The sequence below is a fragment of the Microcaecilia unicolor genome, chromosome 6, assembly GCF_901765095.1.
Source record: "Microcaecilia unicolor chromosome 6, aMicUni1.1, whole genome shotgun sequence".
Lineage (NCBI taxonomy): Eukaryota > Metazoa > Chordata > Amphibia > Gymnophiona > Siphonopidae > Microcaecilia > Microcaecilia unicolor.
In genome coordinates, this window is record NC_044036.1 from 47,059,989 (window position 1) to 47,075,846 (window position 15,858).

The 15,858-nt window shown below is 43.2% G+C and overlaps 1 protein-coding gene across 1 annotated transcript in view; it reads right to left on the minus strand.

Moving 5' to 3' along the window:
* Nucleotides 1-15,858, minus strand: part of LRRC40 (leucine rich repeat containing 40) — an 84,581-nt gene that overhangs the window by 24,216 nt on the left and 44,507 nt on the right. Inside the window, exons 10-12 of the mRNA XM_030205847.1 lie at nt 13,182-13,287; nt 8,771-8,878; nt 7,356-7,466 (exon numbers count right to left, since the gene is read on the minus strand). Of these exons, the coding sequence (XP_030061707.1) occupies nt 7,356-7,466; nt 8,771-8,878; nt 13,182-13,287 (325 nt within the window). The remainder of the gene's footprint in view (nt 1-7,355; nt 7,467-8,770; nt 8,879-13,181; nt 13,288-15,858) is intronic.

Genomic DNA, 15,858 nt, shown 5'->3' on the forward strand with positions numbered 1-15,858 from the left:
CCATAAGCGAAAACCGAGCCGGATCCGGCATGATTATCGGGCCTTGACACAGAACTGATCCCAACAAAGGCAGGGCCGCCGCCCCTGCCAACCGCACCAGGTCTCCATACCATGGTCGACGCTGCCAATCCGAAGCTACCAGAATCACCCGACTGGAGTGATGTTCGATGCGCTATATTACTCGACCGACTAACAGCCACAGAGGAAACACATACAGTCACTCCCGAAGCCAAGGCAACAGAAGAGTGTCGATTTCCTCCGCTCAAGGGTCTCTTCAGCGACTGAAAAAAAAAAAATCTCTGAACTTGCGCATAGCGAGCCGTTGCCCTAAGATCACCGAAAGTCCCCAGACCGACACAACTCACTGGAACACTGACCGAAGAAAAGACCACTCTCTGGGATCTAGAGTGTGCCTGCTGAGATAATCTGCATCTATGTGACCTACCCCGGCCACATGCGCTGCCAAGAGAGCCTGAAGATGAGTTCAACTGCGCCGCCAAGGCTCTTTGTTCCCCCCTTGACGGTTGACATATGCTACTGCCATGGCATTGTCACAGAGCACTCGGACTGCCTTGTGGCGAACCACCGACGTCAAGGCCTGGAGCGCCACCCGAATGGCCCGAGTTTCCAGCCGGTTGATGGACCACTCTGCTTCTGCCTGAGACCACCGGCCTTGAGCTACCTGACTGAGACAATGTGCCCCCCAACCTTGCAGACTGGCATCCGTGACCATTACCAGCCCCTGTGGGGACTCCAACAGCATTCCTTTCCCAAATTGCGCGGACTGAGCCACCAGCGGAGACTGAGACGAGGGGCCACCGACAGCGGACAACACATTTCCAAGTCCTGCGACAGAGGGGACCAACGACTGAGCAGAGCTGACTGTACCTGACGCATGTGTGCCCTGGCCCACGGAACTACCTCTATGGTCGCCGCCATCAGGCCCAGGACCTGACGATAAGTATGGGCCGTCGGCGCCTTCTCTGCAAGGAACCGACGAATCGGACCCTGTAACTTGGAACCAAAAGGCTGCACAAAGGAAAGTGAAGATAAGCTTCCGTCAAATCCAGGGAAGTGAGAAACTCTCCTTTCCTGACCGCACCAGTGACCGACCGCAACGTCTCCATCCGGAAAGAGGGCACCTTGAGTGCCGCATGGACCCTTTTGAGATCTAAAATGTGACGAAAAGTGGACCACAAAATAGATCAAATAGCACCCTGAGCGTTGCTGATCTGAAGGAACAGGAACCACGGCTCCCAACGCGAGCAGCCACCGCAGAGTGTCCCTCACTGCTGCCCTCTTGCTCCAAGACCGACAGAGGGATTCCAGAAACACTTCGGGAGAACAGCTTTCGAATTCCAGCGCACATCCGCCTCGAAACACCTTGAGAACCCACTGATCTGACCTGATTTGGGCCCAACTCTGGTAAAACAGACTCAGCCGAGCCCCAACATGCACCAGAGCCTGAGCCCGCACACCTTCATTGGGAATTGTGGCCTGAATACTAACCTCCCGCGGAAAAGCCACGCCCTCCGCGACGACTCTCACGAAAGAACTGTGTGCGCTGGAAAAACCGACCCCTAGAGGTCCTACTACTATTAAACATTTCTATAGCACTACTAGACTTATGCAGCGCTGTACAAATTAACATGAAAAGACAGTCCCTGCTCAACAGAGCTTACAATCTAAATTGGACAAACAGACAGCTAGGGGTAGGTCCCACTCGATCTGCCCGGCCTATACCGCTGAGCCTCCCTAAACCGTCCCCGAGAGGAACTAGTTCTGGCCCCTGCCTTGAACCGAAAATCTGGAAGCCATAGAACCTTGGTATCACTAAGACCTCACACTAACTTGTCCAAATCTTCTCCAAAGAGCATAGCTCCCTTAAGTGGCAGAGACCCACAACCATAGCCATATTTTTTGTCTGAAGTAGGCAACAAATCATAAAAGCCTCAGACAAAAAGGATGAACCCATGTCCAAGTCGACTAACTCCTGACCCCCAGAAGAACCAACATCTACTGAATCATCCAGGAGCTTCTCGGCCCAACGAAAACATGCCCGAGCTACCAGACCCCCACAAACCGAGGCCTGCAGGGCTAGAGCCGACAAAACAAAACTACGCTTGAGAAAAGATCCCAACTTCCTATCCTGAGGATCACGGAGAGCCGTTCCTCCATCAACCGGGATAGCCGTAGCTATAATTACTGCCGTCACTACTGCATCTACCGTGGGAGCCTTAAAGGAATCCCTATCGTCCTGAGGGAGGGGATAAAGCCTCGCCATTGCCTTTGCCACCTTACACGGCAAATCCCATTCCTGACAAATCATCTCCCGGAGATCCTTGTTCATAGGGAAGGATCACGCCTGACGCTGAATGCCCTTCACCAACGGATCCTGGACAGTTTCCCCCAACGCCACCTCAGGACCAAACTGAAGGGTGGACGACACCTGATCTATGAGTTCTGACAGCTCATCTCTATGGAAAATCCGCACTACTGAAGGATCCTCTCCAGGAATCCAACAATCCTGCTCCTGAGAGCCGTCAATTCCATCTGACTCCCCCAGATCACTAAGCGCAGCTTCTGCAGCTACAGGAGAAAAACATTGCCTGTCCTCTGACCACTCTAACCGTGGTCTCTCAGCCAAGACGGAAATAGCCCCCTCTTCCAATTGGGGGGGGAGGGGGGGTCCCGATCTCCAGGCCTGATACCGCGTCCAGACAAAATCTGGAGGAAAGCCCACCATTCCTGGACCGTCATTAGGCCCTTTTGTGCCAAAAACGGAGGCCGCAGGCCCAAAACCAGCCGGCTCCATGGGCCGCGTCAGACTCAAGATGGCGGCTGTTCCCGCCGAAACTGTTCCCGCTGACAGCGGCCCTGCCTACGCTCCCGCTGACCCGGAGACTCCCGACGCCATCGATCCCTCCGCGGTCAAGTCGGGGGGTGCCGCAGCCACCTTTATAGGTGCACCGCAAAGCTACACTGAGCGCCCGGCGCCTCTACCCCTCGCCACGAGCACGCGCGACATCGGAGGAGCTGGGCCGCCATAAACCACGAGGGAAGGGAAAAGCTGTTCCGCAAACGCGCCAAACCAAAAACTCACTCACACTGCAACAGCACTGGAGAAAGCGCTGCTCTCTCGTTCCAGCAAGGAATCAAAACCCCCGTTCGGTCCGCTGAAAATAAAGAAATAAATGCCCTTAAAGGCACAGTACTCCAACTCTGGCAGCTGGAAATTGTAAGGCACTCAAGGCTACAATACTGAGAAAGCAGCCGAGGCACAAAGCTGCCAAGCAAAACGAAATAGAATAACTGACCTTAAAGGCACAGTACTCTAATTCTGGCATCTGGAAATTGTAAGGCACTCAAGGCTACAATACTGAGAAAGCAGCCGAGGCACAAAGCTGGCAAGCAAAATGACATAGAATAACTGACCTTAAAGGCATCGTACTCTAACTCTGGCATCTGGAAATTGTAAGGCACTCAAGGCTACAATACTGAGAAAGCAGCCGAGGCACAAAGCTGCCAAGCCAACAGAAATAGAGAGCAGCACAGGGGGAGGGACCCAAACATAGGTGTAACACCCCAGGGGGAAAAACTGGGCCCCACCAGACCCAGGGCCCCAAAGCACTTTTTTTTTTTTTTTTTTTTTTTACACACACGTACAGGGTACTGCAACAGAATAAAGTTTGGAAGGAAAAAATCCTACGACCCAATGACAAACTACCTCACCAGATTATTGGAGACTGCACAGGCTGTCAACTGCTACCTCTGCTGAGACTGAGAAAATACTGGCTAGTGGAGGTTCTGCACAGGTTATATATACAGGCTTCAAAAGCTTAGTGTTTTCTCAGTCTCCCTCTGCTGGTAGGAGGACATAACCCACGCGTCTTGACCGGTCTGGAGGGTCGCTGAGGAACGGCATTATAACATCCTCACACCTGTTTTCAATACCTTTCCTAATAATACCCAACATTCTATTCGCTTTCCGAGAAGCAGCAGCACTCTGAGCAGAAGGTTTCAGTGTATTATCGACGACGACACCCAGATCCCTTTCTTGGTCCGTAACTCCTAACATGGAACCTTACATGACATAGCTATAATTCGAGTTCTTTTTTCCCACATGCATCACCTTGCACTTGCTCACATTAAACGTCATCTGCCATCTAGCCGCCCAGTCTCGTAAGGTCCTTCTGTAATTTTTCACAATCCTGTCGCGAGTTAACGACTTTGAATAACTTTGTGTCATCAGCAAATTTAATTATCTCGCTAGTTACTCCCATCTCTAAATCATTTATAAATATATTAAAAAGCAGCGATCCTAGCACAGACCCCTGAGACACCCCACTAACTACCCTTCTCCATTGTGAATACTGCCCATTTAACCCCATCTCTGTTTCCTATCCTTCAACCAGTTTTTAATCCACAATAGGACTTTTCCTCCTATCCCATGACCCTCCAATTTCCTCTGTAGCCTTTCATGAGGTACCTTGTCAAACGCCTTTTGAAAATCCAGATACACAATATGGCTGTCAAGTCACGAACCTTATTCTAAACAGTAATATGAATGTGTTGACAGAAGACAGCAAATCTCCTCTTCCACAGCTGATCTCAGATGGGCAACCAATGCAGCCATGGCTCTGACATTGTGAGCTATAACAGGACCCTCCAAAGACAACAAAAATATAGGAGATGTAGTCCATGAGGCAATCGGAAAAGGTGCGTTTACCGATGGCAGCCCCCATCCTGTTGGTCAAAATAAACAAAGAGCTGAGTGGACTTTTTATGGGCTTTAGTCTGCTCCACGCAGAAGGCCAAGACTCTTTTGCAGTCCAGAGTATTCAATACGCTTTAATCATATTGGGTCAGGAGGCTTTGGGAAAAACACGGGCAGAACAACTGACTTTAGATGGAAATCTGACACACTCTTAGGAAGGATATGTGTGCAGTATCGATTTGTTATGATGAAATTTGGTTCAAGGTAGATCAAATACTAGGGCCTGGAGCTCATTGACCATGAGGGTAAAAGTGACTGCCACTAAAAACAAGACCCTCCAGGTGAGGTCAGGTAAAAGGTATCATGTGGCTGAAATTAAATTTTCATCAGGTGGATAAGGACAGGGAGTCATGATGCAGCCAGCCTGAGTAGATGCGAGTGTGGAACTCCTTCAGAGACCTCCTAAAATCTGCTAAAAATCATTACTTTCCTCTACCAAACTGCAGCTGCACATTGTGTAGGAGAGGGGTGCTTGAGTACTCTCCTTATGGCTCTATTTCTGGAAACAGGAGTCCAGGAATGTCTATAAGGATCACTGGCACCGCGAGAAAAACCTAAGTCCCCTGCAACAAAGATGGCACTGGAGCAAGCAGCTTTCACAGTCCCAGCAGGGGACAGAGTCCAGGAAGTTACCTGATCAGCTTAAATAACCACAATCAAGTCGATGAGTTGAATGAAAAGTCTGATTCCACTAACAGGAGACTTTCTGAGGTGGAACAATGTGTCTCAGCACAAGAGGATACCAGCAGGCACATGGCGGACCTTCAAAAGGGAGACCATGGAACTCCAAGCCAAACTCGAGGAACAGGAAAATAGGTAGTGGAGGAATATTTATGCTTGGTTGGGCTCCCAGAGATGTAAAAGAACAAATACAAAAATCAGAAGAAAAAAAATCTGAAGCAGCACCTGATCTAGAAAAAAAGTCCAATTCACTTAACTGCTGCTGATGCTGCATGTCAGGAAATACCAGTATTGAAGTAATGGAGGCAACATGAGAAAGTGAAACTGCAGCATTGCCAGGAGTTAAGATGGCCACCATATTCACAGTCTGGTCTGGTCCGGTCCATATTCACAGTGACAGAGAAAGGGGAAAGGGAATGGGACTTCTGTGTTTTTTGCAACTATATTCAAAGCGGTTTACATTGTATATACAGGTACTTATTTGTACCTGGGGCAATGGAGGGTTAAGTGACTTGCCCAGAGTCACAAGGAGCTGCAGTGGGAATAGAACCCAGTTCCCCAGGATCAAAGTCCACAGTACTAACCAGAACCACAAGAAGCCACTGAAACCAGCTGTAGTTCTGCAAGTCTGAAAAACGAGGTGCCTTCTCCCGGATTATCTCTGCTGTCCATACGCCTGCTGGGTTTACAAGCTACACAGATGACCACCATGGCTCTCCATGCTCCACTACAAGACCACCTTCTAATGCTCTCCACAGGAGCCACCACTAAAGAGAACAGAATCCCGTGCAGGAACAGCCAGTGAAAGAACGGTCAAGGCAAAGGCAGCAGAGAAGGTCCTACAACTGTTTCCTTACAAGGGGAAAACAACAAAAAATTAAAACCTTCCCTCTAATAAAAGTTTTGAACTGACTTGCTCATCAGGAGCTGTCTAAAAGACATGGCAGAAAAGGAAGCCAATAGCATGAAGGGGGAGGAGGGGAAGGAACCTGGCACCACCCCAATTTCAATAAATTCAGTCAATAGAAATTCTTTCCCCCCAGCTCCACTCACACCAATCAATCCAAGAGTTAAAGTCATGTAAAGCTAGAGCAACACAGTCAGCCATCTACCACCTGCTGGAGAGAGAATATTGAATTATTTAAGCTGCCCATGTTACTATTAGTACAGAATTTTACTGTGTCTCACCTCCACCTGCTGTCAACACAGGCACATAAATCACAAGTTCTGGGCTAGTCTGTTGTTGATGCTAAGGAAAGGGAAGTTTAGGTCACTGCATAAGAACGACACCTAGATGCTCAGAAAGAAGGAGAAACCTCCACAGGTCAGGAAGAAGCAGCCAAAAAACAGCGTAGATGGCCAAAGACCAGTGCAGAGCCAAAGCAGTCTCTTAAAAATTTTTTAATTGGCAAGTTAGTATAAACACACTTGGAGAAATACACAACCACTACAGGGACTCGACATGACCTATGTTTCGACTACAGTGCCTGCATTTGGAGTCCACAGCACATAAGTCCAATACATCAAATAACCAAAGTTGTGTATAACTCACAACGCATAGCAACAAACCTATAAGGGAACTTAAAAACCACTTCCCCTTGATGGTAAAAAGCTGATACAGTCACAGCCTTCAATGGGGTCAGTCCAGCAGCATTTCTCCTCCACAGAGGAATTAGTCATGGCTCATGGTAGTAAGGTTCCAAAAGAGTCAAACATTGCCACCAGCTTAGGATGGTCGCACTAATGACTCAACTCGGTATATTTGAAAGAGGAAAGGCATGTAAAGGAGTTGGGGGGAAAAAAAAGCCTAGATGGAACCAACTAAGCTGGAGATAATAAAAACAAGAAACAAAAGGAGAAGAAAAGACCTGGGTCCAAAAAGAATTATGTTAAATACCTCAAATCCAAATATGTCAATTTCTGAAGCATGCAAAGTTCCAAGGATATGGAGGTGAGCTTATTGAAGCCTAGATTCACATCAGAGACTGTATCCTTCAGTTCCACAATCCTGTCAAATGACAAAAATATAATGTTTTGCATCTACTGTACAACAGAATTAACTAACCTTTTTAACAATGCAAGCTAATTTGAGGACTATTCCAAGCAGATTCTGATTCTTTTTGGGCACAGGTAGTTCTGTGATCTTGTAGACAAGAATGCTTAACTCCACACTGCAGCACCATGTGCACAAAGTTTAAGCATACTTTATTTCCCAAAAATCAATAAAACAGTAAAGATTTGTGTATTCTAACTATGCAGATTTATAATATATTCACACTGAGGCTCTCTGTAGCTGGGAATGTGCAACCACTCTACACATTATTAAATCAAGAAAAAATATGGTAAACTGCTTTGATTGTAATCACATCCCATCTTCTTTTCCTTCCCTTTTGTTTTTTAATAAGGGTTGCAGTTTTTATTTAACTTTCTGGACTGATCATTAACATTTTTTACAAATTTCAGCTGGGATTGTAGCCCAAGTGTGTAATTTCATATCAGCTAAACAGTATATTTTGTGCTTATGATCATTTGCCCAGATAGGGAGGAATTTATTCTTAAATGTTATTTTTCTTTTCTTGAATCTTGCTAGACTAATCCAGATACATGGATTTGTATCAGCCTGCCAGAACATGAAGACGGAGGACAAACACTGATAAAGAAGTTGTGCAGACTAGGTATTTGCCAATATCCAAAATTCCAAAGCAATGAAAAAGGCTGAATGCAATAGAGTCTTATAACAAATCCCCTCCTCTAGGAATGCCACCATGAAAGAATAAGAGAAGAATTAACAGAACTCAGGTTATTAAGGTAGAAGGTTACCTGGTTACCTCTAAAAACAGAGAAAACTTCTGTATAACCTAAGGAATTCCCTAGGTGGCAAGGGAGTGGGGAAGTAAACTGCAAACTTCCCAGGAAGTTTCTGAACTGGTCTAGTGGGATTCAAGAAAGAGAAATTAACAGGTAAGCTCATTTTTGGACCCAAGGTGAGAGAAAGGGAGACTGCCAACAGAGTAATGACTCCTGCAAGTTCAGTATTAGGGAAGAGACTATAACCCCATGGGGGTTCAGTCTCAGAAGTTACCCAGCTAGGCTTCAGCCAGCAAAAGGAATCTATGGTCAATCACATCAACCATGAAGCAAAGAGGCAAAAGGTCTAAAATGCAAATTTAACATCTAAACAAATTTCTGTTACACCTTTCTCTTCAACACTGAAATCCCCTGTTATAGTTATACTGGTCAATAAGAGATACTGCCATGGTTAAAAATATACACAATAGGTAACTCAAACAAAGACAAACATATACTGCTCACCTCTTAGGAACCTCTATTAGCTGATTCTTGCTGAAGTTTGCTGCGGTGATTGGGCTATTCCCTACTGCATTAAATATTTCATCCGGAATTGAAATTGCCTGTTTTTCACTAGACAAAAGAATTTTTACAATAATGTATATTTTCTTCTTAAGCACAGGGCTATTTATGACTAATATATTTGTAACATTAGAAACCAACAATGTGCATTTACAATTTTGCAAACCTCGTGTAGGTCATGTCACCTCGTACACAAAAAATAGATTAAGTCCACAGTATGGAACAGTTCATGAGCCAAGAAATGCTAGTCTGAATGCAGAGATCCAGCAGTCACCCAAATGCTTTTGACCCATTAAGCATTAGTTTATTAGATTCAGTATTTTTCACAAGACTTTTTGCCATACTTATGAAGGGACCAAACAGGAAGGTAAGTTATAATCAGGTCCATCAAGGCATACCCTGAATGAAACATGAGACTCGTAACAGGTGTTTCTAATCTAAATTCTTTTTTTTAATATATATTGTCTGCTAGCCAATTCTGTAGCTAATCCCTCCAATCCCAAATCAAACAAATTTGAGTTTGGGCTTGCTTTAGACCTTTCCTTGCACAGTAAGATCAGAGTGGCACCAAAAAGAAATAACAAAACTATTAACTGAAAAAACTTACCCCACACACACATGTACATTCAGAATTAAATTTATCAACTGTATGCTGGTTTACAAGAGTGGCATAATCCAGAGATTTATGACGGCAAGGAGGACAAACTCTCTTTAAGTCAATAAAACAGCTTTGTTTATAATTCAGTCATTCTGGAGGCAAGTTTCAGAACATCCACACAGTTGCATGAACTATGAGTTTGTAAATAATTTTCAAAGAGAAACTAGGAGGATATTGGCCTTTGAGAATTAAATACATGGTACGCCTTATAGACTTTGCACTTGCATTTTGAATAGACAAATATTTCCAGAGTATAGATTTGAAAACCAAATCTAGCCATGTTTCCCCCAGCATTAAGAATGGATCTCTCATGTCAGTTAAAAAATATGTGCAATCAGGCTGAAGAAACACTTTCCATTTTGATGGGTTTCTGCCTCTATAAAATAATTAGGTGTTACACTAGAGGCAGATTGGAAGACAAAATAGAATTATATACCGATCATGAAAGGCATTAATCGAGATTTGGAGAGATGGGATAAACTGATCTTATCGTGGATGGGGAGGATGGAAGTGGTGAGAATGATGGTTCTCTCCAAATTTCTCTACCTCTTCCGGGTGTTACCTATTGAAATATCAAGGATAATTTTTCAAAGATGGCACAGAAAAATTTTTCTGTTTATATGGGAAGAAAGGAAATGGCCCGTGAGGCTATGTTTCTATCTAAGGGGAGGGGGGATGGGAATTCCTAATTTGGAGAAATATTACCAGGCTGCGTAAATGAAAGCATTGTTTGAATGGTAGGTAGAACAACCTAAACAATGGGTTCTGGTACAGTATGGAGGTGTTGATCGCAAATTGCGGCTTCCCCCATGGGCTGTCACTACACTCAGGGACATCTGAGAATTCCAAACCCATTTATACAGTCAACAAATGGAAGTGTGGTTTAAGACCCGCTCCCTTTTGCTAGCGAGGAAGAAATGGCCCTACTTTCAATTATTGGGAGACATGGATAAATTTCATCCTGGTAAAGGTAGTGACATGTTTCAAAGATGGGAAAGACAAGTACTTGTAAACTTTGGTCTGTTTATAGATTATCAATAGAAATCAAACAAAATAAAACATGGAAAAGAAAATAAGATATTACCTTTTTTATTGGACATAACTTAATACATTTCTTGATTAGCTTTCAAAGGTTGCCCTTCTTCCTCAGATTGGAAATAAGCAAATGAGGTAGCAGATAGTATATATGAGAGAAACATCAAAGCATTACTTTGACTGTCTGACAGAGTGGGAGGGTGGGGGTATGCATGGGGACATCAACGCATTTCATTGATATTCTAACAGAGTGGGTGTTGGTAGGTGAGAGGAGGGTACTAAACAGAGAAATAAACAGAGAACAGCTTTATGTTTTATAATGAGTTAGAAAACCCAGATCCTTATTAAGTCCTGTTTGTTGGGTGTCAAAATATTCAATCATTCTTATTTCAAAGGTCTTACGTTCCTGTATTGTTTTAAAATTACCTTTCAGTATTCTTACTGTGAAATCACTGGTGCAGTGTTCTGGTCTAGTGAAGTGTTGGCCCACAGGGGTGGGGGCCTGACTGGTACCGGCTATTTTCATGTGATGTCTGTGTAGATTGAATCTTGTCTTAAGCATCTGGCCTGTTTCTCCAATATAGCATCCTTCGTTACATTTCTTACACTGAATGATATATACCACATTGGAAGATGAGCATGTAAAATAGTCCTTTATGTAGAATATTTTTCCTTTGTGAATGACTGTGGGGTTTTGTGAAATGTTTTGGCATAGTTTGCAGCTGGCTGTGTTACACAGGAACGTGCCCTTTTCCTTTTCCGTCTGTGTTGGAAGTTTACTTCTGATCAGCTTGTGTTTTAAATTTGGTGGCTGTCGGAAGGCCAGCACTGGTGTGGATGGGACTATCTCTTTCAGTAATTCATCTTCCTGAAGTAGTGGCTGTAGGTCTCTTATGATTTTCCTCAGTTTCTCCAGCTCTAGGTTGTATGTCACTACAAGGGGAATTCTGTCGTTGGCTTTTTTTTCTTTGTACTGTAGTAGATTTTCCCTGGGTGTTTTGAGGGAGGAGGCAATATTTATAGAGAATGAGCAGATTTTACACTTTGGAACCAATTGGCAGCTAGTGATCTATTTTCTTATCTTCAAATAAAACTTTATCCAAGTGGGAAAATGTATAGCGGGAGGAAGGGGAACTAAAAATGCCTTTGAAAACCTGGTGGGACAAGGGGGTAGTAGGGATTGTATATCTCTGGTATATACTATCCTTAATGATCCGGAAAGATGGAAGGCGAGTTACAGGAGAGCTTGGGAAAAAGACTTGAATAGGGAGATTCCTGAGGATGAATAGAAAGGCATCTCATTATGTATTCATAATTTATCTTATGCACCTCAGATTGAAAGATGTCCTTAAGGTGTTGGTGAGGTGGCAATATTCCCCACTCTGGATGCAGGTGATTATAGAGAAAGGGAAAGGCATGTGCTGGAGGGGGGGTGGAGTGGAGGGTACATATAGCCATATTTGATGGGGTTGCCCCAAAATCCAGGAGCTGTGGAGAAAGGATTTGATTATGTACAACAGCTTCTTGGGGCTCCTATACCATACACTATGGAGGCTGCCTTGCTGAATGGGCGAGTGGAAGGAATAATGGGGGTCATGGACAAATTAAAGCTTTGAAATTTGTTGCAATTCGATTGCTTATTGCATCCTACTGGCGAACTTCTGATCTGCCAATATTGAGCAAGATTAAAGATTGACTGCATTGCAATCTATCTATAACGTTCACAAATGATACCCAAACACACAAGTGGAAACAGTTTCAAGAAATGTGGGGACAGTTTTTTCAGTTGAGACTGTAATGAGTAGGGATAGGGAAGAGGGTAGAGAGGGAATAGAGGTTCTATGTGTGGGGGAGAGGGGGAGGGTTAATTTTTGTTTTCTCTAATTTAGCAGGGTGGTTTTGTTATTCATGTTACTACACAGATGTGATTCGTTGATGACTGCTGTCTGTTGTGCTTGTTTACTTAAAAAAAAATAGTGTTAAAAAAATGTGTGGTCGGGGGGGTAGGGGGGAAGTAGAAATTTTATATTGACTTTGTTATGTAATACTACAAAAATGATTACCGTGTTGCTATGTTTAATTACTTTCAATAAAAACAGTTTAAACATAAAATGTGTGGTCAGAGTGCGAGGTTTCTGTCAATTCCACTACACAAAGTAGCTCATTACGAAGAAACTAGGATGTTGTGCATTTTCTTTTGCAGGCCCAGTAGAGTGTAATCAAATTCCAACTCATCTCAGATTGCTGATTGACACTAGTACTTTTAGGAAGCATTTGAAAGCATTTTCCATTTTTGAAAAAGCTATGAAGAAGCACAATGCAACAGAGAAGAACTGCTGTTAAATGAAAAAAGTGTATCATATGTTTTATGTGACTGTATATTTTTTATGATTATTGCAATATTTGTCTAGGTGTTGACAACTATTGTGAATGTTTTTTTGTACTCTGCCTTAGTAAAGGCGGAATATAAATAAAAAATTATGAAAGTCCATATGTATTTTTCAACAGTGAGGCATTTTTAAGACAAGCCAATTTACTCAAGTATATGGCTTTGAAAACAGTTATTTCTTGGAACACACTATTGCACAGAAGGACAATTGATTGTAAGTAGCACATATAAAAGGAGAAAAGCTAAATTTATATGAGCTGAACACAACCTACCTATAAGCTAATGCTTTTAGTGTCATTATGTTGTGCATATTGACCCTGGACTCACTTGGCAGTGTCATGGCAGTAGTGGAAGGCTCAAGATTGTCTGCTGTATCCTCTAGAATAAGAAAACCAAATGAGATGAGATAAGTATACATTAATTCTTTTACTGTCTCTAATAAAAACCCATGTACATAAGTTAAAACTTTAAGTGAATGAGATTTCTGATGTGTAGTGAGCAAGAGATATAAATATTTTCAGTAGTAAGTTCAAACACCATTTTTACTCATCATCCATCAACCACATGTCTATGAACAGAAATCCCTACAGGCCAAAGCAGACCTCACCAAAATGACTATACAATCTGAGAAGCAACATCCATTTTTTTTTTTTAAGAAGGGTATAATACAAGGCCCACAAGTAAAGTATTGCTTGACTTAGAACGGAGAAGTAGCCTAGTGGTGCGAGATCAGAGTCTGAATCCCACTGATGCCCCTTTTCATCTTAAATCACTTAGGGCTCCTTTTACAAAGGCGCACTGTAGGGGTATTTCCCTGTGATCATACAAGCCTAGTGCATCCTGTTACAAACAAGATGGATGCTATCACCTCTGACATGAATCCTACTGTGTCAGTGAGATCCAGCTTCAGCTTGAGGAAAAACACTGGCAGATTCACTGAAGCCAAGGACATTCTGTGTTCCAACCCCCTCCCTTTTTTTATCATCCTGAGAAGCTGAGAAGGGAGTCAATCTTAGCACCAGAAGTTCCAAGGTCACAAAACAAAGAACTCTGCTCGCCCAGGTACTAATTGGACGAGATCATAATTGGGTTCCTGCAGTCACATGACCGAGAGGTACTGGGAAAAGCGGGAACTGAAGAAAGAAGTAAGGCGGAGACCCTCGGAAGAGGAGCAACCGGTGAGAGGACCTGAGAAATCCAGCAAGGCTCGGGGTGAGCCAGAGACTGTGTTTGATACCAACCTTGTGACCTGCATAACTGGTGCAATTACGTGTGGCAGAGAAATTGGCTCTGAGATCCAAAGGAGGGACGGAAACCTGCTTGCTACAGAGAGAGACCTGCTCGACATCTAAGACAAGGACAGCTGAGACAGTGTCTGGGGAATCTAATCCTGTCATCTGAAGCCGTCATAAGGAGAACGGTGAGATCATGGTGAATTACTTCCTAGTCTGGGGTTAGCGAGTGGTTTATCTAATGTAAGATTGGTTTATGTCATCTCTTGGTCAGAGAAGAAGCTGCTACTGTGTATTTTGCATAAGATGTGTGATTTTCTCATAAGGATTATTAGGATATCATTTGTACTGTTCTAATCATTACGGTATTTAGTCTAAGGATAATCAGTGAATAGTTAGACCATATATTTTGGTAGTGTTCTTATCAGTAAGAGATTTATAGCGGAGAGAAGCTTGTGAAGAGTTCTATTTTGTATCTTATCTATTTTCTTACTTCTAATAAACATAATATATATCACTGTGGCTTGTGTTCACTTCTCTAACAAAAACACCTGGAGTAGGGGCCAGAAGCAAGATTCCTATATATATATGTATCACCCTAGACAGAGCTAGTGAGTTTGTTAGCCAGACTTCTGCATCGGGGAATCTTGGTAAGTAATCTGTGGGTAACTGTTATCCAAAGGATTATTTGTTTACCTCCTACAGCACTAGCGTTTTTAGTACACACTACAAATAAACGTGCACTAAACATTAGAGACACCCAAATATTCCTATGGATGTCTCTAGCATTTAGCATTCACGAAAAACGCTAGCGCGCCTTTTACTAAGCCGCGCAGACACCTACATGCACATCAGTTTGGAGTTACCACCCGGCTACCGCGTGGCCCTTGCGGTAATTTCATTTTTGACCCATGTCCACTACACATGCTGGAAAATCATTTTTATTTTCTGGCGTGCTGAAGAAACCAGGTGGTAATCGTCATTCTACGCGCATAGATGATTATCGCACGATTAATGCGCGAGACCTTACCGCTAAGTCAATGGCTGGCGGTAAGGTCTCAAATCCAAAACGGACATGAGCCATCTTTTATTTTACCACATGTCCATTTTCAGGCAAAAATTTTAAAAATGCCTTTTTTTTTTTTTACTGGCGCGCTGAAAAATGGATATGTGCGCACCCAAAACACATGCCTACACTAGCGCAGCCCATTTTTCGGCGCACCTCAGTAAAAGGACCCCTAAATTTATAAGCTACCACCTGCTTTATTTAAAAAATATTTACTGGAAGCTTTAATTTAACCCAGAAGACACTATTCTACTGACTAAAAAGCTAATACTATTTTTCTATTAAAAAGCATACTTCTGGCTTGACAGAGAACAGTGATCAATCTGAGCTATTTGAGGATAGTAAGATTTAAACTAAGTACTGGAAGATTCTCACTATGAAGACAAATAGCGAGGAACTTTGATGGATACTTTAGCTTTGGAGTCAGATTAATTAAGCTATATTTTTGAAATCAAGAGAAACATTTATGGGGCAGAAAATTAGGGTATTTCCAGATGTTTCTTATGTTACTCAAATAAACAATTTTTTCCCATGTGCCCTGAGGTGGAAGCTCTAGGGGCCACACTGTTCATATGCCTGATCAGCAGAGGTGACGTTTAATATTTTCTCTATAATCCTAAACAAAGTGCAAAGGATTCTCTGGGGAGTATG